The 25,000-nt window shown below is 33.6% G+C and overlaps 2 protein-coding genes across 6 annotated transcripts in view; one reads left to right on the top strand and one right to left on the bottom strand.

The window, feature by feature from the left end:
- Nucleotides 1-25,000, top strand: part of LOC129739946 (presenilin homolog) — a 48,931-nt gene that overhangs the window by 5,118 nt on the left and 18,813 nt on the right. The window lies entirely within an intron of this gene.
- LOC129739959 (uncharacterized) lies at nucleotides 19,024-19,991 on the bottom strand. Its single transcript, XM_055731537.1, has 3 exons — nucleotides 19,739-19,991; nucleotides 19,499-19,664; nucleotides 19,024-19,438 (listed from the first exon to the last, which is right to left on the bottom strand). Exons 1-3 carry the CDS (start codon nucleotides 19,800-19,802, stop codon nucleotides 19,354-19,356), a joined length of 315 nt encoding a protein of 104 aa, XP_055587512.1. The 5' UTR covers nucleotides 19,803-19,991; the 3' UTR covers nucleotides 19,024-19,353.

Raw genomic sequence — 25,000 nt, 5'->3', positions numbered from 1 at the left:
AGTAAAGTTAAAAATATCAATCTCCATAATTTTTACAAGCTAAATTTAGCCTAATGGGTAAATTCCATCAAACTGTTTTTTTTTTAAATTTCATATGAATCTTATTGAATTGTTCTTTGTAAAACATGGAAAATAGTCAGCTTCAAGGTCATATTTTTTAGATTTTTGTCATGCTGTTACTTGCTGCTTGGACTTTAATAAAATCTATGAACAAAAATACGCGTACCTGGTAGCACACGCTTAAGACATATTAAATTGATTTTTCTCATCAAATATTTGCAGCCAAGATACTTTGCTGTTTCTGATTCAGCATTAATTTAATTTGAAGGTATTTATAGTCTTTCCAAAAAGATAGTCGACCGAAAAACTTTCCAAAATATGATGGTACAGGTTGTTTTATTCATGGAACGTTGTTATTCATTTTATTTTAGACCCACTCAATTCTTACGATAAATTTTCTTTATCTTTGACTATCTAAACATGTCAGAAACATCATTTCAAACTTATTTTCATTAGTAAACAACCAGTAAAGTGAATAATACAGCTCAGATAGAGAGAATCAAATGATCAACTGACAAAAGAAAAGCCAAATATGGGACAGCTTTGCGGGTATATTTAATCCGCTTGCGGAATATACTCGCAAGGCTGTCCCATTATTATTTTCTCCTCCGCAAAAACAACTTCCAAATCAAAAACACATTGGACGAAATTCTACAACAATTATCTTAATATCTGTGAAGAAAGAAGTAGAAAAGGTAAAGTTTCAACCGAGAAATCCACGAAAGTTTATAAAAATCTTTAAAGCCGTTTTTCTCGGTTCGTTGTTTTTGCATATGGGACAGACTTGCCGGCAGCGGCAGAATAAGATAATATTAAAAATTGTATGAAAATACATTAGTTTTTTTTCTATTTATCCAGTTTCTAGGAAGGCCCCGTGCTTTTAGGATTACCCAAAGCCAGCGACAATCCTCTGGCCGAAGCGTAAGGACTTTACTTCATTTTAGTTTAAACGCGAAGCATGAGGAGGCTTTCTCGAAGTTTTGATCCATCATTTTAGGACGGCCCCTTCTTTCTAGGTTTATTCAAAGCCCTAGTAGGAAGACCCCGTGTTTCTAGGTTTATTCAAAGCTAGGGACAATCTCCTTGCCCGGTTCGCATGCCACTTTGGCATGTGGTAAATTCAACACCTTTAATTTTATGTCAAATGGCCATTATACCTGTGGTATTTCAGAGTTTCTATTAACAGTAAAACACGTCTTTGAAATATGATGTATAATCCAAGAATGTATTTTCAGTCAAAAGCCTACTATAAAATATTACAAATGATGACCATGCTGACTTAGTGATCACAAGTAATCACCATATCTCGTTTAGTTTAAGCAAAGTTTGAGGTTTGTTGAACTTTCATGACATAATCCTGGAATCTTGAAGGCTTGCGACGTTCGCGATTAGTGGACAACCTTCCCCCGACTTCAGCAACGGTTGGTGATATTAATGGATTAGTAATATCAAGTTCTGGTACATTTGCTGATACTTCGTCATTCGTTATCTGTGCATCTATTAGCGTGGCTTCATCGAGATCTTCAATTTCAAAACTGGAGTCCTGTTCTAACGGTATTCGCTTCAAATGGGCTACGTTTCATTCGAATGATCTCCCTGAATCATCCTCCACAACCGCTCTTGGACCCACTCTTTCTGTAACGGTAAACTGCGTTTTCCCAAACTTAGTTGATAATTTATTTAATGGAACTAGATTGTCCATTAAAACTTTATCTCCCTGTTGAATTTTTGATGCCTCAGCTGAATTCGGAATAAACTTGCCAATATACGTTACAAGTCCAAGAAAACTTCGAACTTCTTCTGAAGTTCTAGGTTTGCGAAATTTTTGCAAAAAGCCTTTTTTGTTCTCCATCGGTCGAACTCCTTCAGCTGAAATCTTATGTCCTAGAAATTCTATCTCGCGTACTTTGAAGATGATTTTTTGATTATTGAGGAGAACGTTACGACTTTTAAAACAGCTAATATTTGTGTCAAACTTCGGTCGTGTTCTTCTTGAGTTTCGCCATAAACGAAAATATTATCAATATAATTGATAAAATTTTCACAACCAATCAATATTTGTTCGAGAGTCTTCTGAAACATTTCAGGTGCACATGATATTCCAAACATTAAACGCTTATAGCAAAATAATCCTTTATGGCTTATAAATGTTGTAATATATCGGGAGGATTCTTCTAATTCAATCTGAAAATCAATCAATAACAAACAAAAACTATATTTCACACAATTTTAAATACATATCAGAAACACAAAGATCTTTCAATATTTCAGTAAACAAAATTACCTGATGAAAAGCGTCTTTTATATCTAGACGACTAAAAAAATTAGCAGACTTCGGTCGTGGCAAAAAATCTTCAAAAGTTGGCATCATGTAATGTTCTCTAAGAATAGCTTGATTGGCGCGTCTCATGTCAACACATAAACGTAAATCACCATTATCCTTGAGAATGGTAACTAACGGAGATACCCATGTAGCTCCACCTCCAACTGGTTCTATGATGTCGTTGGCCAACAATTGAGCAATCTTTTCTTCAATCCTAGACAGCAAAGCAACAGGTGGTCTACGAACACGTTGTGCTACAGGGTTTACGTTCGAATTTACAGGTATGCGTAATGGAACATTTATCATTTTTGGAAATGGACGTTTTTCAAGTGAAACAACAGAGTTAACTGATTTGGGTAATCCAGCTGTCAACACACCAAGTAATTTGGCAGTCTCTTTGCCAAGTAGAGGCTGTGCTTCATCAACAACGACAAAGAACGTAGCGACTTGCTCCGATTGTGGGAAACCATCAACAGATATGACTGCTTCAAACACTGTTGATATTTGTAGAGGTTTTGATAATGTACCATAACCACGAAGAGTGGTGTTAGGTAGACGCTCAGGCTGACGAACTTTAACTCCTTGTTGCTTCATGTATTTCCAAGTGGTGAAATCGATGATATTTTTGGAACCACCAGAATCTACTAGCATTTGGATGAGCACACCACCAATTTTCAACCACATCATTTCGTCACCATCTCCAATTTGGTAAATGAAACTCTGTTGATCTTGACTAACATTGTTCTCTGATGATTCTATCATTCGTACGTTGTGTGATTTAAATTTCTTATTCTGTTGTTGAAAAAAAAATCCGAATGTTGACGCTTGCTAGTCAACTGTTTTCCAGTAGACTTACAACATTGAGGATAATGTCCCATTTTAGAACACTTTGGACACTTTATCCCTCTAGCTGGGCATAATGCATCGTTGGCAAAATGATTTTTATCTCCACACCGGTAACATATATTATTTAAAATATTTCTGAGATCTTGAATTCTATTCACATTGGAATTAACTTGAAAATAATTGGGTTCGGAAATCTCATTAATTGTAAGAGCTTGAAATTTAATCGATTCTGTCGATCTTACTATCCTTGTAAGTTGAGCTAAGGATAAATTTTCTTCTTGAAGTAATTTTTCTCGCATTTCCGGTGAAGAATGCTGAATAACTTTGTCAATTATCCTTAACTCACGACTTTCCACTTCCGATTTACCAAAATTACATTTATTCGCCTGTTCCAAACAACGAGTAAGAAATTTTGATAGTGGCTCTTTTTCACCATCTTGTCCCGTTTGAAGAAACAGTTTACAGAATTCGTTTCGTTCATATGAATCATGATGTTTAGGTGAGAAAAATTCATTGAGTTTTGCGATAGCTACCTAAAATTTTACCATATAATGTAAATATATGGTATAAGTATATTTTTTTTTTAAATTTATCAACAGTTACCCTAAAAGGGTCAACATTATGCGCTTTATCCTCAACAACATTTGCACCATAAAGTGAATAAAACACATCCTGGAGTTCAACACCTCCTTTGGCTAGCAAAATGTTTCTCAATCTGGTTGCATTTTTCTCTCCTGCAGCTGCTACAATAACTTCGAAATTGCGTCGCCATTTATGCCATTCTGTCCGAATTTGTGTTGTATGGAGATGGTTGAATTTAAAAGGACATATATTCCAAGCTTCCATTTGAAGGCTGAAATTATAATATTATTAGTAACAGGTGTTGTCATGGTAACGTATTTAAAATTATTGTAGTGAGAAAAAAAAAATTGTGGAACGAAAATTTAAATAGTTTCAGTATTCAAGCTCGAAGCCAATCATTTTTCCGGCTCGAAGCCAATGGTATTTCAAGCTCGAAGCCAACCATTTTCCGGCTCGAAGCCAATGGTATTTCAAGCTCGAAGCCAACCGTTTTCTTTTTAAATTTTACATTTTACAATGGACGCATATTTGTCACACCACGAACATTTTATCAGTAGTTGTTTGGTTTGGCATTTCGTGTGTGGCTCTCGTGTTTCATTCGTGTATGGAAGCTTAAATTTAAAAAAATCAGGTCTGAATCGGATTATTTGGAAGCTTACACTTCTCTGTGCTTACACTATCTGGTGACAAACATGAAGTGTTTAACGGGTTTTATCAATAAAACGGCGCGGGGGAGCAATTTGCGGCAGCTCAATCACTTTACAGAAAGCAACATTCCTTCAACTTATTGTCAGCTGCCTTGCTAAAAAGGAAGCGATACCAGAGGAGGACAATCAATCCGTTTGCAGTGAATACGGTCCTGGGACAAGTTCCGTATGAAGTGACTCTGGCGAAATAGTTCGTAAACATTAAGAAACAGACATCCTCGGTATTTTGCGAGGAGCATAAAAATCAAAAACTCAAAGCAAAACCAAAAAATAAATGGTCTGCTAAAACCACCGGCAGCCATCCTGGGCAATTACAGCTCCACCTGTCACACGGCGCCGTAAGAGTAACAATTTGACTCATGTTGTGATTCACAACTTGTGAAGCGGGTTACGTTCACGTGCATTCTTCCAAGCGCCAGCAACGAACCTTAAGCAGTTTGCAGAGTTTTTCTTGCACAGCTGGTATTTCGTGAAAACAGTAGAAGGAATTATTGGAACACCTAATCTAAATTCCTATTAACATCTTAAGAGAGAATTGAAGATCTCAAAACAGATTTGATAAAGTTTCTCTTATGGATAACTGCCTCCATAATACGGCAACCCTTACTTTTGTTTATTCCATAAAATTATAAAAGACAGACATCAACTTTGCCGTATGCAAGTTATCAGTTTCTAGCATTTTCAATGAAAATCTATGGAAATATTGCCAGAAAAACAGAAATATTGCCCAAAACATAAGGCAACGGACTTATTTTGGACTGGGTACATATTTTGGACCACCTTGCAGCTTTTTTGCTATTTTCCCTCATAAATTATGTTAATCATTAAAATTTTGAACAAATAGAGTAAAAGCTTCTTCTTATGATTCTAATCATATCTAAGATTCCATTTAAATAAACAGATGAGGGATATAAAATTGAAAATAAAGTTCTGATTTTCACAGTTAGACCAAATCAAGCCCATTTCAGGAGATCGTGCCATTGTTGGAGTCGACTTCCAAGAAGTTTTCTGCCTAGCTATGATGATTTTAACAACTACAAACATGTTCACAGCTATGACAGCTAAACACTTGAAAACTAGTTTGCAAGCTTGATGAACAAAAAAAAAACTTGTTTTAATCGCAATGTGACCCATGTCGAAAATAGGTCCTACTTAATTTTTTTTTTTTTGGGATTTTAAACCGATTGGTTTATTCATCCCCAAGGTCCTACTTAATTCCTTAGGGACTTATTTTGGACCACCTAACACAACCTGAGTATTAAACTTACTGTTAAATGTTCATGAACGTAATAAAACGTTGTACGGCGATATGAAAAAAATTATGCACACTATTTCTATCGCCTATTATAAATAAAATTTGGAATTTTGGCATTATTTTATTTAATCAACTCGCTAACGTCTAAACCCACCTTAAGACGGGGTTCACTTCAATCGGCATAAAACCAAGCCAATCATTGTTTTAACTTACTTTTTGTGCACAATGCTTTAAAACACGTCAATCTTACAATCTACATTAATGGCAACTGTTTGATAAGCAGTTGTCAATAGCTACAGCTTACAGAAGCTTAAAAACATAAAAAACAGGACGTGCACCAATTTTTTATGTCATTATTTTTTATGCTTCATGAAAAATTATTGACAGTTTGGTCTTAAAGTTACAACCAGTTAATAGTAGAACAATTTTAACAAATGATACATATTTAACTAAAGCTTTGAGATTAATGTGATTCAAAACTTAGGATTTTTTTTAAATAAGTACAAATTACTATCGACAAAGTACTAAAAATCTAGTTTTTCAGCCCCTGTCAAGGCCGTGCGAACGGGGGGGGGTTTTAGGGGTTTAACCCCCCCCCCCCCCATGGAGATTTTTTCCAAGTAAAATTTCCACCTTAGTAACAGGAAATTACCTGATTTTGAAAGTTGTTTGAAAATAAGTGTTAACAACCTAGGCAGAAATTTGGCTCGCCTCCGGCGGAATTTAGTCTAAAATAAATTACTCTAGGCTTGAGACATTTCATGTTATGGCACTATTTGACGTTCACAAATTGAAATTAATTTTTAATTGTAAATTTTGATTTGACTCAAGCCAAGAATCACTAAACCTTTTGTATTGAAACTCTTGACATGCAAAACCCTAACTCATCTTTAGAATGGATTTTTATTAAGAAGTGTAACTCAACAAGTTCAGAGTTTGAAATCAACCATTTCAACTTCAAAATTAATTCATCGAATACTAATACATCAAAAAGTCGGTAGTTATGTAACAGGCGTTTCTCACTCACGATGGTCAACAGAATTAGAAAAAAACTTAAGCTTACGTCTTCAAATTTTTTACTAAAAATTTTGATTAAAAAATCTTATATGTCATTACTTATGTTACGTTGATATGAGATATTCTCCACGAAAGCAATTTAGTTTCAATTTTATTTTTTGATTCTCGTTCTTTTAAATGCTCAACTTCACATTTAAAATTTTCATGATAAATTACACAAGGCAAAAAAAAAATCATTTTTCCGACTTGCAATGAATTTAAAAGGCATTTTGACTAATTTGAGTGCCATGAATCTAAACATGCAATTTTTCTATCAACTTTTGTTATTGAAATAACTTATAAAAATAGTAATTCAAGAAATTTCCACACTTTTTTGACAAGACTTTCGATCAAAAACATAACGTTTTAAAATAAAAGTTTAAAATCAATTATCGTTTTTCCTCAAACGTCAAGTAATTTTGAATTCTGTGAAAAAGGTTTCTTTTGTTTCGATTGTAGTCGTTTTACCATCTTTATGGCATTCGCGACTTTTTCATATAAAGTTTTCCATTTGTTTTCTTTACTGCATGCAACGACTTCTACTTTTCATCTTGATATGTATTTTATTTTAATTCTCAAATAAATTAACCAAATTTTATAGTACAGTTTTTTTTATTTCCTAATAAATTTAATTTTAAACTTTTAGACATTATTTTTAATAAGTTTGTCTTTATAGTTGAATTCTGAATTTTGTGTTCTGAAAACATAAGCCTTTAAATATGAATTTTTAATAATAAAAAACATAATTTCTTATAGTTTATTTTTCCAGGGCCCAATGTTTCAATTGAAAGTCATAAAGTGACAAAATCTTCAAAGCTTGAAATCTTAAACTTTACTCCCTTTGATTGAAAATTTATAAACTTTTCATTTTTTTTTTGTAAAACAAAAACCATGTTTTTTTAATGATCATGATTTTTTAATAAATCTTTGAAAAGTTAGAGAAATTATTCGAAGCATTAGTGTTAAAGCTTAGTTTGAATGCGCAATTCTAGCTAAATTTCTATTTGCTTCGTGCTTCTAATATTTACAACAAAACTTGGAGTTCCATATTTTTATTTTTTATTTCTTATTTTCGCGAAATTATCCATTTCCCAACATGTTCTTTGTCAGTTTAATTGAACATGATTTATAAAGCTTATATTTGGAACTTCAAAAATGACCTTTTTTTGGCCTGAAAAAGGTTTTAACTTTAACTTTGATTACTGGGGCTCTTTAAATAATATTGAATTCCTTCTGAGTTCAAAATGATTTTTTTTCAAATCAAAAATTCACATTTCAAGCCGTGATAATTTTTTTCCAATTTCAAAATACTACAGAGAAATTTTTTATTCAACCCTACGATTGAAAATGAAGAAAAGAAATGTAAATAAAGATGATTAATTAATAACAACTATTATTATTTCCCTAACAATTTTAAATCATGATTTATTTTGTTTAAGAATTTAGATTTTTTTAATCGGTGCCAAATCAGAGAACTAGACTGTTGAAAATTTATTTTGAAGTAAATTTTTAGTTCAGAATGAGGAACATCATTTTGAAAAATTGATCGGTGATTCACCGGAAACAGCATTGATTTGAAACATTCATTATGATTTGTTAAAAAATTGGATTTATTTTATCGGCAAAATTTATTTTTTGAGTTTGTGAGACATTCATGAGTATAAAAATTGTGTTAGAAATCAATTTCCTTATTAATTGTTTATTTTTGGTATTGTTATTATTTTTAGTAAAATTTGAATTTTGAAAACCCCCCCCATGGACGGGTCCTTCGCACGGGCCTGGCCCCTGTAGTTATGCAATTTAAAAAAAGCTGTTGAAGAATTTACTCCAACGATATTTTTTTCGAAGAGAAAAGTTTTTTCAAAGATTAAAATGAACTTGGCAAATTTTTTAGTGAAAACAATCTGGCTTTAAGATGGTTAGAAAGATCGCATAATTCTCGCACATTTTTATCTTTTTTAATCTATATATTCTACAGAACTGAAGCCAAACCAAATCCACTAAGGTTTTCAAGTCAAAATGCATCAATTGATGTCGCGGAGTTGATGATGTCTTAACTTCCCAAGTAACACAGATTCTATCATTGGGTCGGCTGAAGGAGATTTGCGTTCTAAAAATTGATCCTAAAGATAAGCAAACTGCCCAGTATCCAACACTGAAGAACAAATTTCGTCGCAGATTGCAGTGTGCTGTCGGAATTTTCAAAACATTTGAAACACACTATATAACGGGGAGTTTTTCTGTTTTTACTCTATTCTTATCAAAAATTACTTGTTTAAAGCATAAGAAGCATGAGCATAGTTGTAGAAAAAAAGATAGGGTAACGGACCTATTTTGGACCGCTTTGGGAAGTGCCTATGCTATTTTCTGAAATAAAAATGTACATGCTACAATTTTTGACTGCTTTATCCATGCATCACGAAGATAGAGACTTTTTCTATCGAAACATATCGTCATTTGTTGCAAAGTAACAAGATTTAAGCCTAAAAACTCGTTTCTTCGATCATAACTCTGGTCGGTATTTTGGACCACCTGGTTTCTATTTTGGACCACCCTTTGGACCTATTTTGGACCACCCTTAAACTAAATAAGTATTTATTCCAAATGTTGCTTTATTTATGACAACGATATAGGCGAAATTATGAGAATAATTCAGTTAATCTTTTCCTTTTTTTAAACTTGTAGACAAGTTTTGGTTGTTCACATTAATCAATTCTTGAACTACACAGAAAAAAATAATGACTATTACGTTTTATTGAAAACGGTTACCTTTAAAATAATACTGCCTGTAATCGCAAAAGCATGTAAATTTAAGTTTATTTGTTTAAAATTAAATGAAAAATCATTCAAATTTACAGCAAGTGTCCTGTAACAAAATTGAGCATGACATTTGCCGTGTTTTACAGGTCAAAGGCAATAATTTTAAATGAGCAGATTTTTTACAGGCTAGTTTCAAATTCCAGGACAATGAAAATTAAGGTCGTCAATTAAAATCACAAAAGCTGTTATTCTTGTAACTGTTCGAATATTCAGGAGATTACACAAGTCAGCTAAGCGTAAGTGACAATTACTCCGGAAACAGCGGTGCGATCAATTTGCAGAACCAAGGAAGAGGAAGAAGAGGTTCAGAACAGATTTTTAACTTTTTTTTTTCTAGCTCAAAATAAACCGGATAAATGGCAAAACGCTTTACGGTTGGCTTTTTCGAGAGCCTTTCCTATGTGGTTGCTATTAATTTCGACGCATGGATGGAGACAGTCTGCTGACCGCTGACAAACTCGCTGATTTGGCTATATTAAAGCGGCATTTGACGTGGCAACCTGTACGGAGATGGCCTCTTTTATGATGAAATTCCATCCAAGCGTTTTCGTTCCCAAGCGTAGTGTACAGGAGAAAGTATATGATGAGATAAAATAAAAATAAATAATGCTTATTGCAAATAGATTTTTTTAATTTAGAAATAATAAAATCGCCATCAAATCAGATTACTAAAATATAAACAAAACAAATTCCAATAGGAACGTTCTTGTAATTTTAGAGCAGCCTGTAAAAAATAGGATTGCGTAAAAATAAATGTCACGTAATTTTTTTTTCGATCTGTAAAATTGCGGTAAAAGTCCTGCTCCTTTTTGTTACAGGACATTTACCGTAATTTTACAGCAATTAATTTTTGCTGTGTGTTTGATCTCGAACGTATTGGTCACCCTGGCTAGGATGAATAACGCCTAAAGGTAGACATGAAGTTAGCATCGCTATAATGTTGCCAAACCTTTTGTGTAGTTTTGTATTGTTTAAAATCGCGGGAAAAGTTGATATTTGAAATCGAAACAAATAAAATCTTTCTTCTACTTCAAGTCGTCGACAAGAAAAGGTGATTAATCTGTTCCCATCCGAAATGGTCTGAACCAACACTGTGTAACATTCTTTAATTTTCCCCCAATCTCTATTTAGGTACCTTTGTTTATTAAATATTCCCTACTTCAACCATCTGTTTTTCTACTACTTCTTGTGCTTCAAAACAGTAATTTTCGATAAGAATATAGTAAGAACAGAAAAACTCCTCCGTTTTATAATGTATTTTAAATGTTTTGAAAATTCCGACAACACACTGCCTTTTCGACGAAATTCGTTTTTTGTATCTTTAGGACCAATTTTTGGAACGCAAATCTCCTTCAGTCAACCCAATGATACGTTAGTAATGTCTGACATCAACAACTCCGCGACATCAATTGATGCATTTTGACTTCCAAAACCTTAGTGGATTTGGTTTGGCTTGCTTCAGTTCTGTAGAATACATAGATTCAAAAATGATAAAAATATGCGAGAATTAACCATCTTTTACCAGATTTTTGTTGTTGAAAAATTCGCAAAAGTTTAGTTTTATCTTTGAAAAACCTTTGGTCCAACGAAAATAAATTATTGTTGGAGTAAATTCTTCAACAGTTTTTTTTTTTCATAGATTGCATAACCACAGGGGCTGAACAAAATAGCAATTCTCATGTTGTTAAGCTGTAGCTTTCGACGACTGCTTATCAAACAGTTGCCATTAATGTAGATTGTAAAATTAACGTGGTTTGAAGAAAAGTGCACAAAAAGTAAGTAAAAACAATGATTGACTTGGTTTTATGCCAATTGAAGTGAACCCCTTCTAAAGGCGGGTTTGGGCTTTAGCGAGTTGATTAAATAAAATAATGCCAAAAAGATCAAATTTTATTTATAATAAGCGATTATAATAGTGTGCATATTCCTTTTAATATCGCCGTACAACGTTTTATTACGTTCATGAACATTCAACGGCGAGTTAAATACTCAGGTTATGTTGGGTGGTCCAAAATAAGTCCCTAAGGAATTAAGTTGGACCTATTTTTGACATGGGTCACATTGCGATAAAAACAAGTTTTTCTGGTTCTTCAAGCTTGCTAACTAGTTTTCATGTGTTTTATCATAGCTGTGAACATGTTTGTAGTTGTTAAATTCATCACAGCTAGGCAGAAAACTTCTTCAAAGTTGACTCCAATAATGGCACGTCCTCTTGAAACAGACTTGATTTGGTCCAACTGTCAGAAATCAAAACTTTGTTTTCAATTTTCTATCACTTATCAGTTTATTTAATTGGAAACTTAGATGTGATTAGAATCATAAGAAATAGCTTTAACTATATTTGCTCAAAATTTTCATGATAAGCATGATTTATAAGAGAAAGATTGGAAAAAAGCTGCAAGGTGGTCCAAAATATGTACCCGGTCCAAAATAAGTCCGTTACCCTAGTTGTAGTAGCAAATATTCAACAAACATGTGTACCAAAACAGAGGCCGGTGAAAAATTGAAGAAAGTTAGTTCAGGAATGAATTAACATGAACAAACAAAACTTTACTACAAGGGTAAGAAAGGAAAGACTAAATGAATTATTCGCATAATTGCGCATCAATCGCTATCAAAATTTAGAAAAATAACTTATTTAGTTTAAGGGTGGTCCAAAATAGGTCCAGAGAGTGGTCCAAAATAGAAACCTGGTGGTCGTAAATAGAAACCTGGTGGTCCAAAATACCGACCAGATCAGATAATCGAAGAAACGAGTTTTTAGGCTTAAATCTTGTAACATTGCAACAAACGACAATATGTTTCGATAGAAAAAGCCTTGATCTTCGTAATGAACGGATAAAGCAGTCGAAAATTTTAACATGTACTTTTTTATTTCAGAAAATAGCATAGCCATTTCCCAAAGCGGTCCAAAATAGGTCCGTTACCCTAACTAGGCGCATTTAGCCCGCACGGTTTGAGGTTCGGCATTTTAGATAACAAATCGTTTTCTCGAAAATTGAAGGAGATTTTAACATAATAATTACTCCAATGTATAGAAAACAGATGCCTGCTCATGCGTATATAGTTTTTGTACACATATTCGATGTTATATTTGATTAAATCAGTATTCTGCTTAATAGGCGCATTAAGCCCCTAACCATGATTCAGTTGCCGCGAAAAGGGCAGTTAGTCAGATTTGAGTAAGACCTGTTTAGGCAGAACTGAGAAGATGCGGTTTCGGCGAATCTGAGTTATTGGCGATTCAGAACTGAGTATCTGCCCGCGATGCCAGGTAAATGTTTGACGTTTTGTAGTTAGGAAAAAAGGTTAACAAAAAGGTGTAAATTTTCGATGAATTTAAAAATCATTTTACTACGACTTTTTACTTCAGAGATCTCTTAAAAAGGTAAGTAGCGTCAACTTTTAGGTGTTCTTCTAGTGTTTTTAATATTTTTTGAAAAAAATATTGATAGCTCTTAAGCGATAAATTGAGTTTCAAAAACTGGTGTTTTTCTTGCGATTGAAAACACACCTAAGTAATTTAAAAGTTTTTGAATGGAATGTCTGGATGGAATTCTGAAATGTCTGCTATTATGTGAGAGCTGTTTGCACATTTTTCGTAAATTTTTGTAAAAAAATCAAATGTATTTCCGTCGGCGTGTCTTGCAAGTACCTTCTCATGACAAAATTTTGCCCAATAATTATTAAAACGTAACATTAGGAGCTAATTTCCTTTTAATTATATGCCTGTTCTTAAAGGTTCCCAAATTCTCTAAACTCTTCTATGGAGCACTTTGTGGCGCTACTGTTTGGTTAATATCTCCCATCTCAATGTTAGCGAGTAGTTCATAATACCATTAAACCTAAACAAAGTTTTGTATAACAAACAAAATCTCAAGATCTGGCCTTACTACTATTTTCTAGACGGCCCTTGATGTAACCAAAACATTCGTTGGTGCTTTGAGTGATAAAAGACCTTAATGTATTTTAGAACAGATTCCTCAGTTTATGCATTTATTTGTTTTAAGAATAAAATGTGATACAATGTATAATTTTGACATAAAAAAATCGTCAATCCTTTCATTTCGGAGCTTCAATTGAAAATTTTTACATTTATTTTAGAATACTTATTTGGAAATATTCAAGAATTTACAATTCAGGTACAGAATAAAGATCTATAATTTCATCTGTGCTAGAATTATGAAATTCATTGGAAGTTGAAATATTATTGGTGGTAAAAGTACAAAGACTTCGAATTAATGTGTGTTTACAGTTTATCAATAGAAAACTCGCAATGAAAAACTTCACTTGGGCCGACCGTGCATTTCCTTTTCTTCCGATCGGGGTAGGTACGAAAAAACACGTGCTCCGATCAATGCAAAATCGGTCTATCGACTTTGGTCTTTCTAGACAATAATGCGGTGCGGCACAAATCGATAGTGAATTTTGAATAAGGCGTATGCGCCAAATGTAAACAAATGGAGCTGATAAAGTACGTTCGGAGACCTACATTTTAATTGTACAACGTTATCTGAAGGATAATTGGTTTTCGAGAAATATTGAAATCAAAATCAAATTTTTGCTGGGAGCTTATGGAGCTGTCAAACTTTTAACGCGTTTTCTCGAAACAGCATTCTCCCTATTCAAAATTCGATACCGAAATGGTCTTGTACGGCAAGAAGTTTTCTCATTACACCGGGGTGGTCACAGAACCAGGAAAAACCGGGAATTTAGACCCAAAACCGGGAAAATTAACAGAAGGAAACCTAAATTTGGTTTTGGATCCAAGATTAGGGATTCAACCCAAAATTCAAAATTAATTTAAATTTCCAAGACAGAATTCAACAGTTCAAAAAATGTCATGAGTTTTGAAATTTTGAAACGACTCTTCTGATCTTTCTTCAATTATCCCTCCAAATTAAAAAAAAAACTCACAAATTTTACCGGAACCCAGAGTTTAAAACTGCCTCGAAAATTGAGATGAGCAATTCATGAAGTTTCTTAAAATTTGGTCGATATTTAAATTAAAGTTTTATTGCAAATTTGGAAATTTTGGTTTATTTTTGTAGCTTAATATTAATAAATTTGACATTGCTGGGCTAAAAAGGAAACCATCTCATATTAAACACAATGTTTGGCAAAAAAAAACCATCACGAGGTCCAGATCAATTTTTTCAAGTTGTGCTTTCAAAATAAACTTTTTTCGATTACTGGTCATTATTTATCCGGTAAATTTTTTTATTTAAACTTTTTAAAGCTGAAGTATGTTGAGATTCCTTTGAAAGCTTGCGAAACCCTTGACAAAAATTGAAATATAATTTAGAAAACTCCGTAGATTGTATCTATATTAAATAACAAAATTATTGCAATAAAATTGATTATTTTTACTACACTGAGGTTTCTTTTACGCGGTATTTCGTACCGCGCAAAAAAAATCCGCGTAAAAAAAACCGCGTTAATTCGAAAATCCGCGTAAAAAAACCGCGTTAATTCGAAAACCCGCGTAAAAAAACGCGTTAATTCGAGAATCTGCGTAAAAAAACCTCGTTAATTCGAAAATCTGCGTAAAAAAACCCGAAATTCAAAATTCCACGTAAAAAATCCATTTTAATTAAATAGTTCGCGCAAAAAAGCAAGTTACTAAAAAAACGCTTAAGAACCATGATTATTTAAAAATTTGCGTACAATGATAGTTTATTTTTAAGATTAAAAACAAAATCAATTAGATTAATATAATAGTAGAATATAGTGAGGCTTATTTGACAGTGTGGAATTCAGATCGTCTCATGTCTCATGTCTCAGGTCTCATGTCTCATGTCTTAGGTCTTATGTCTCATGTCTCAGGTCTCATGTCTCAGGTCTCATGTCTCATGTCTCAGATCTCGAGTCACATATTTCAGGTCTCAAATCTCAGGTCTCATGTCTCATGTCTCATGTCTCATGTCTCATGTCTCAGGTCTCATGTCTCAGGTCTCATGTCTCATGTCTTAGGTCTCATGTCTCATGTCTCAGGTCTCATGCCTCATGTCTTAGGTCTTATGTCCCATGTCTCATGTCTCAGGTCTCATGTCTCATGTCTCATGTCTCAGGCCTCAAGTCTCAGGTCTCATGTCTCGTGTCTCAGATCTCGAGTCTCATATTTCAGGTCTCAAATCTCATGTCTCAGGTCTCAGGTCTCAGTTCTCATGTATCACGTTCTTAGTCTCAGAGCTAAGATTTTCCCAACTACAAATAGATTCTAAGTGTTTTCCTTTGAAAAAGTCTTAGAATATTTTCTCTCAAAAACCGCGTTAATTCGAAAATCCGCGTAAAAAAACCGCGTTTATTCGAAAATCCGCGTAAAAAAAGCCACGTAAAAAATACCGTGTAAAAAAAAAGCGCGTAAAAAAACCTCAGTGTATTTTCTTTTCGATAGCACAAGACAACCATATTTACGTTTTTCTGTTTCAAGAGGGGTTTAAGAGCTGATTTTGACTGATTTAAGGGTTTTTTTTTTCTGCCAGCTCTAGTGTTTGAGATCTGTAGTGAATAAGGGAAGCATGAGTAAATCAATAGAATCAATCAATCAATCAGTCATAGAAAATTACCCTAATAATTGTCAAAAGAAAAACATGAGCCTTTGAATCAGTTTTTCGAACATAGATCTTGGTTATTCAGTTGAAATCAGCTATACACGATTGAGCGAGAATATTTGAGAAAATTGAGAAAGAATTATGAAAGCTAAGCGTTAAGCTAATTACAATGTTACTACGCTATGAAAATCAAAAGCGAATGTTTCTAATTTTTATCGATTTACGAAACTTCTGATTTTATCATAATAAATTTAGATATCATAATTTTGAATTCCTTTTGCATTTTTTTTATATTCACTTCAAATTGAAATTTCTAAATCCTTCCTCCTAAAAAAGTTGAATCTAGCAACGGGTGGCATTCACAATTTAAGCAAATTTAGAAAATTTTTATTATTTTGTAAATTATTTTTCGGCATATCGGTGAAATTTATATTCTTGGAGAACGAAATATTAACACGGCTAGCGCATCGATGGAACCATTGCGCGCAATATTTAGGGAAGCTTTCTGGAACTTAACGTACGCCATATTTTGCCCGTCCGGAGTATACATGTTCACCACATGTAGACTTCGGACCAACCAGATTTCATTGTATAGGTTAAGGTAGTGCCACCCAGGCCTGGGCAGTGTTCATCTTGGAACGGGAATTTGGGAAATTTTGAGAAAGTATGCACAGTTGATGTGCCGATTGTGAAATTTGGGAAATATTTCTCTCGATGATTGTTTACGTCTCTCGAATAGGAGAAAAAAAAAATATGAGAGCCAAAAAGCTCAACCAACACAGTCGAATCTACACGGTCTTGAATTAAAAATCAAATTAGGCACTGTTATTGAAACCTTAATTATCCAACTCTAGGCCGTTGTAACTCAAAACCAAGTTTGAATGCCGCAAAATCGGTATCGGTATAGGTATATGTTGTTTTTTCGAAGAGTATTTTTTGTTAAAGAAGCCTATATAATTGTTTTACTTCAGATGGAGCGTCCGGATTCTTGGCGAAAAGCGGCAAATGTACCAGATATTATTTGTTATGAAAATTTGAATAAATTTCGCTCAAGAACAATTAACAAACAAATTTATTTTTATATATATGACTACCATGGAGGCTTAAATTCAAAATCGAATTTAGAATCCAAAAAATTCCGGTTGTCTAAAAAAAAAAGGCAGATTTCTAGTAATCTGAAAATTTTGCTGGTTTCAAGCTAAAAAAAAGTCTGAAAAAGCAATATGTCGCGTGAATACAACGCAAATCAACTCTCATGCTTGTCGCCTCAATATAACAGCGCGCGATAAAGCTGTTACCAGGGTGTTTTGATGCGCTACAAATAGGAAATCAACAGGAAGATTGTTTTATCTCGGTTTGAACACATGTTTGAAGCAGTGATTTCGGGATTCAAGCACAATAGTTCGAAGATAAACCACATAAAGATATACCAACTCATAACCTATAGTCGCAACTTTTTTCCATTTATAATATTTGTAGTCTGGTCAACATATTTTATATGAGAAATACAAATTTTAAGATTATTTTGATAACTTTTCCAGCAGTTTTTTGTGAATGCTTAATATGTTTCTTACGACGTAATGAAAGCTCACCCGAGAATTATTGATTATCATGAACTTTTCCAAGGTACAATTTAGAACAATTAACCTCAACACATGAGACTGTTGCTATTAACTCGGTGCACAAAAATACTAGCCAATAAAAGATTATATTTTCGTATAAACAATTGTTTTTGATGACTTTTTGTTAAGCAACTAAAACGACTAAAACTGAATCGTTTTCAAGTTTTGAAATTTGAGTTGGAAATATCCATCATTTTTCGAACTTTAATATTTAATGTTATAGAAAAAAATTCTCCAAAATCTTTCTTTTTTAGTACGAAAATGCGTTGGGAGGTGATTTGACAACTACCAAAAAAAAACGATCGACTGATGCATCACTATCAAAATATATCAGATATCTGTTTACGAACGCACCAGCCGCACCAGAAGACAATCGCAGCGAGAAACTCAAATAAATAATTTCATATTACAAAAAGTTGTTTGTTCTCAATTATGGAGAAGTTTGAAATTTTCTATCACAGAGTGTAAACACATACATGAATACAAACTAGCCTCTGTGAGAGAACAAGAAGCGTTGAAATACTGAAATTTTCTCATAAATTGTGCTGATTGAGCTAGCTTATTGTGCTATAGAAAAGTGCTATAGTGCTATAGAAAAGTGCCAGAAATTCATCCGCTGTGCAGGAAATTCTTCTAATGTGCAGAGGCTGGCAGTAAGTGTGGTGGAAAGTGTAAGAAAAATCATTCTCCAAGAGAATTAATGATCGTTTCATACGGGTGTTCGCTCCTGATCGAAGACCAACATGATTCGCCATATGCATTGCGCATTGGTGAGATTCCAATTTGATGATGGTGCTGCACTGTTTTGACAGCAAGCATCGTGCGAGGTGATCTGTATTTTAGCGATGAATTGAACGATCGATGATCGGGTAGGTCCAGTACACAGATAAAATTATTTGCTGTAAAATTACGGTAAATATCATGTAACAAAAAGGAGCAGGACAATTACCGTAATTTTACAGGTAAAAAAAAACACGTGTCCTTTATTTTTAAATGAACAAATTTTTTACAGGTAGGTTTAAAATTACAGACCTGTATTTTTTTATTTCTGTAACGGCTTAGGCTCAATACTTTTAATGGTTTTTTTTCGAAAAAAGGTCAAATATTATCAATATAAACCAATTTATCATAGTTTGCATTGTCATCAATTATATTTCATTTAAATGTGTATACATTTATTCATTCATTTTTTAGGAATCCATTTCGGAGGGCTGTTTTCACTGGGATACATATCTGACATTTTTAGATTTTTACCCGTTTGATTTCGCTTTAAAAACTAATCAGAGAAACAAACTGCCTATGCTGACCTGTTTTCACAATTTCAAATTCTGGCTTTAATGTAGCCACGTGATCACTAATCTTCTTTTCAAGTTATATTCCTGTTTTTTTTTTGGAATCCTTCTACAAAAGTTAGACCGCTTACCGGTGTAGCTCATAAACCTTCCGAGCGACTATGATTCCAAAAACAGCGTGGCTCCCAGTAACAGCCTGCAGAGGATAAATGAAATTGGGGGGATTTCACTCGAATTTACTGTACTTTTCCTCCTGTTTGAAGTAGCTTCCATAAAAGTGAACTGTTGTAGGGGAAACCACTGATCAGCAATTCAACGAACCTGAAGCAGGATGCAAAAATATAAATTTGAATGCCATTCATTGATTAAATTTTAACGCACCTCATTGATTTGATAGTTCGTTTGCACCTCAACCGTTTATTTTGTCCGCACCAGCTGGTCCTCCTCAAGGTCGAACTTGAGCTTACAATCGGCTGCGTCACTCTTTCAGTTGGTTCGAGGAATCGAACGATTTCCGGGATGCTGCTTACTTTTTTCTGCTGCTTGCCTGCCCGGATGAACGAAAAAAGTTTTGCGGGAATAAAGACAAAGAAAGTTTCATTGTGAAACCAAAAAACTTACCCCGTTCTTCCGCATACACTTCTTTGGGCATAGCAATTTGTTTCCCTCGATCAACGGTTATCATGACTTGCTGCTGATGATTCTGGGACAAGAAAGGCAGCTACGGATACACTGGGCGATAGTTGGCAGTTACGATAATGTTAAATCGCTGCATCTGTTTTTGTTGTTTAAAGCACAGGATGATTTACCGCTGATATGGAAATGTTAAAAGTTAATAATGTTGTTCCGCGTATTTTCGTAGTTCCGGCCAGCACGAAACAATGAACCGAAACGAAACCAAATAAAAATATACGTCGTCCGCGGCGCTCGTTTTGACGTTTCTCTTTCTGATTTCTAACCGTGATGCCAGATGCATTTGAATTTGCTAAAGTGCAATTGAAAATTAATGGAAACGTAAATTCAACGAAACGTAATTTTTTTTCGACCTATGTTATTACAGTGCATGTCCTGCTCCTTTTTGTTACAGGACATTTACTGTAATAATGAATGATTTTTCATTTAATTTTCAACTAATCAACAGAAAATTACGTGGTTTTAAATTACAGGACGTATTATTTTCCATGTAACCTTTTTCAATGACACGTAATAGTCATTATTTTTTTCTGTGTAGCAATCAATAACGAAACCCGACCGCTGTACGTTCAGGTGCGAAGTGCAATCAGAAATATTCATTGAAAATGAGTGATATTCGGAACACTGCTTTTAAGCACTGAATTGCATAAAAAACAATAATAACAACGATTCAAAAATTTTATTTGCTTTTTTTTAATTATTGGCTTTTAAATATAAAAGATCAACTGAATTCTAAAGAAAATCTTTTCTAAACAGACAAGTTTTTCGGAAAACGGCCAACGAAGATTATTATGAGCAAAGATCATTGTTTTTTGTTCTTTCTTATATTTGTTCATAGTTACCCAACAATGATGAATACTGATAAGTTTCTTGTTACGTAATAATTTTGAGTGTTGGCAATATGTCTAGATGAATCTAAACACTGCGTCTTGATAGGATTTGTAGTTTTTCTAAATTTACCCTTATTTAGTAATTGGCAATTTTTGTATTTGACCCACAATTTCAAATGAAATTTGTTGAAAATTTCCTATATTCCGACGAAAATGGACAATAAAAGTCTGGAAAACCTTGAATTTTTGACCGGGAAAACCGGAAATGTCAGAATGAGAATATTGTGGCCTCACTGTTACACTCTCTTGGCCCATTTCAACACTTTTCATGCTTCCTAATCTAATCTATCCGTCTATAATTTTCATTACTTTCATTTGATATCTTCCTATTAGAATGTATACTTCACCGAAATGCCCTTAATCATTCAATTTAAAATCACTTTGAATTAATGTGCTTCAAAGGATTATTTAATTTTTTTTTATTTTTTATTATAGGTGGATAATATTTTCCGTGAGGCAAACGTATCAAGCAATGGCCAAGTGCGGTATGCCGATTTTATTCGGGTAGCCTGCGCTCCAGTTCCGGACTATTACTGAAAGAAAAGGATTGAACCAAATACATATTGATGAGCACCACCAAGTTGAACAACGCACAAGAAACAATGCGCACATTCCGTACTTATTCGTTTTTATAAATAATATTGTAAGACAACTATTTATGCTTATACAAGCAACAAAAAAAAACTTACATGATAAACAGAGGTTGACTGAAATAAACTGCCCACTTCCGCGTTCATCTCTTGTGATATACTATAAACCTAGTACATATGTTTGTATGTGGTTGGTGGACTACCGACCACAGATTTCCATTCAAAATATAGGTTCCAAGTGCTACAACGGCATCGAAAAACAATTTACACGGCAGCAATGGCAATTCATCATTGACTCTCATCGAAGCTTTTTTCGCTTTCATTTGCATCCCAACCCAACCGAATGAACTGGTTCAACATGCTGTTTATCTCTGCTGGGTTTTAACAATCTACCTTCGTGCCTGTTTATCGTGTTTTATTTAACTCCCACTCACATTTTTTATTTGTCAATAAAAAAAACAAAAAGTATCAGAGCTGTTTGGAATTTTGTCATCCTGACCAAAACATGAAAGAACTCCATAATAATTTTTACTATTATTTTTTATTACATTCTCACAAAACATTCTCCTTCGAGTGTTTTTGTCACTGCTTGTCATCTTGTCTTCTATTAGTTTTTGTTAACTATTCGATCTTTTTATAAGTATGGCTATTTAATTCAAAAGAAAATATCAAATCTTCAAACCAACCTATCCCAGTCCTATTAGAAAGTGATTCTTAATTAACGAAAAAGCGATACAAAATTGTTCTTATCTAATCACTTAGAAAAAAATGATTTCGTGTTTAAATCATGACTCAAAATAAGACCAGGTCCAACAGAATTTTACGGTTAAGAACAAACAAACTATGAACATGGACATTGAACAGTACAAAGTGACTTTGAAGCTATTTTGAGTCTGTATTTTTTATGTTAATTAGGAAAACAGATTTTAAAAAGCTTCAAAATCTTCAGAACTCTTTGTTCCAAATTGAATAGCAACTTAAACAAAAAAAATCCACATGAACATTGAAAACCTTTAACAAGTTCAAACGCAGATTAAAATTTGAAAATATTTAAGACCAATTTCATATCGACTTAATTCGTTCACGTTCGTTACTGTTTCGGAAATCTAGGAATAATTTCTTCAATTTCGCAGATAATTTGGCATAGTGTAATAAAAACTAGTGATGGCTGTATGTTTCAACCTTCGTAGATATATTCGACAATCGTTTTTCTTAAAAGTTAAAACCACCTAAAACTATGTGTTCTATGTAACGAATAAAAAGAATACTATTTTCCAATAAACATGTTGATGAAAAATGCAGTTGGCAAATATCGATTACGATGAATCTGTTAGCCTGTTGACAAGTTTGGTGACGAAATGTAATCCTAGTCATTGCTTTAAAATTGTTAATGCCTTCTAAGTTGATTCATATGAAAAAAAAAAAAAATCCAGCGTGTATTCTGGAGTTATTGATTTATCTATCTGACCTTATTTCGAGCATCTTTCACCAAGTACCTTACTAGCCCAATATCATAAGTAGTGATCGTAGTAGTAGAAAACTTTAATTATTTAATATAGTACTCTTGATTTCCGTGTTTTGGCGTGAGTGATTTTTTTTTGTTCGCATATAATTATGTTATATTTTTCTTACAATAAATTCATTTGTCTTGTTTTAGGCCCCAAAGCAGCGTTTTTTTTATTATAAAACAATTGCGTATCTGCTATCTCAAACTGACAGTTTTCAGTGTAGTCATTGGTTTGCAACATCTTCATTGCGCTTTAAGGAATAAAGTCCAAAAGAATGCCCAAACCAATAAACATCCAAGTAGGCAACAGGTTTTTTTTCCTGTTTAAATGGTGTACGGTGTACTTTTTGAATTGTAATACGGATAAAACTGTCAAAAAACTCAAAAATGTCATGTTAACTGAAGTACGTATTTTTTAAGTTCTAAATTGGCTGGTAAGTAGAATGTGTGCTTTTGAAATTAATGATGAAAAAACAAACCTTTGGAAAAATAATAAGTGGATGTATTGTCTATAATAAGAATAGCGTCAAATATTTGGTTTGGCATTGAGTTTATTGGATTTAATATGCAAACTTCTTTAGCTTTTCAGCTCATGAACTGATCTTAATTTCTAATTCTCACTTTCTAGACACATCTGGCAAGGATTGTCCTACAATTATAAATAGGATTTAGATCTGGATTATGACTTGCTTACTAAAAAAATGAATCTCTTTATCACAAACCCTTTCAGTTTTTGCAAGGAACATTGCTGGAAATAAAGAATTTTTCTGAAAATAAAGTTATCATCCATTTTATCTTCCGTGTCTTCTAGGGAAAAGGTTTTCTGAAAAACAAAAATCATTTTCCGGAGTAGCCAGATTGTAACCCAGATCTGAATCTTCTTTGAATTGCCCTGAGCACAATTACTCTGTAATGTTTAATTTATTTGAAGAATTTGAAATCTGCACATTTAATCCATTTTATTTAGAAAAAAAACATTCTTTGTTTCCAACCGATGGCAAGAAAAAACACCAGCCAAGATGTGCTGTGCGTGTGTATGTAAACAGGACGGCAATAGAAAACAGTTTCTAGTTTCCCATTCCCACCCCATTCGCCTCCCATTTTCATCCCTTTCCCTTCAAAGGAAATGAAAAGGAGGATGAAAAAAACACCGGCCAAACGACAGACGGCCATTGCAGTGCGTTTTTTGAAAATTGGCGGTGGTAGAAACGCTATGAAAATAAACTTACGTTTGATAACCGACTCAGATGGTGCACAGGGTAGGATATCGGACTGGCAAGCCGAAATGAGATGTTGCAATGAGTTCGATTCTCACTATATTTTTTTTTTTTTGGATGAATTATTCAATAGGATGAAAATCCCATAAATGTTTTTCTTGTTTCGCATGAATGTAGTGGTCATGCATCATTTTGCTTTGCAGAACGAATCTTAATGCCAGTAGTGCTATTCAAATCATATGATTTTTGGCACCGTACACTTTTCAGAACATTTTCGGCACAGAGATTTACTAAGTAGGCATTGGATTTTTGCAACCGCTTCTATTTTTTTTCAAGGAATTTAACAGCAAGCTGGCATTCTTCACAAAAACGAAGGAACGCTTCCATGGGTGTGGGTGTGAAATCAAACAATTTGAAGACCACTAACTATTGTGAGCAGAGTAACAAATTTTCATTTCAATCATTGAAAGCCGAACGCAACACAAGCTCAAAGTCGCGCAACACTTATTCGCGCAAATGACTGGAGCGGCTTTCAAATGAATTTGAAAGGATTCTGACAGGAAATGAATACGGAAAAAAGCTCCTTTACTTTGAAAGATAAAAATATGAAAGCTATTTCAAAGCTTTGACTTTGACAGAGAAAATGCTGTCAGTTGAGTGAAGATTGAGCTTTGACTGTGAAAATTTTGAACACTGATTGTGAGTTAACTTCAATGGAAACAGATCAATCATGATAGCTTGTTGAAACATCTGTTTGCTTGGTGATTAAATGTATGTTTTCCAATGAAATAATAAGGAACCTATTTGTTACCATATAAATAAAATTAAACAAACAAAAAACTTAAATGAACAATTGAGACTTTTTTACGTAAAAACTTAATCGAATGCATATCAATTCCAAAAGTTCATTTACATTTCGTAGGGGAGATAAGGGCATAACGAGCACCCAGGGCATAATAAGCACTCCTTTTTTCTACAAAAGTACA

Source organism: Uranotaenia lowii, chromosome 1, assembly GCF_029784155.1.
Source record: "Uranotaenia lowii strain MFRU-FL chromosome 1, ASM2978415v1, whole genome shotgun sequence".
Taxonomy (NCBI): domain Eukaryota; kingdom Metazoa; phylum Arthropoda; class Insecta; order Diptera; family Culicidae; genus Uranotaenia; species Uranotaenia lowii.
This window is presented reverse-complemented; position numbering and strand designations above follow the sequence as displayed.

What these genes read in the sequence shown, in the direction of transcription:
- LOC129739959 (XM_055731537.1), bottom strand. Translation starts at nt 19,802, where the DNA reads ATGATAACCGTTGATCGAGGGAAACAAATTGCTATGCCCAAAGAAGTG. An exon ending in AGTGTATGCGGAAGAACGGG is followed by an intron (nt 19,665 to 19,738) that starts GTAAGTTTTTTG and finishes TCATCCGGGCAG; the next exon opens with GCAAGCAGCAGAAAAAAGTA. An exon ending in CGAACTATCAAATCAATGAG is followed by an intron (nt 19,439 to 19,498) that starts GTGCGTTAAAAT and finishes ATCCTGCTTCAG; the next exon opens with GTTCGTTGAATTGCTGATCA.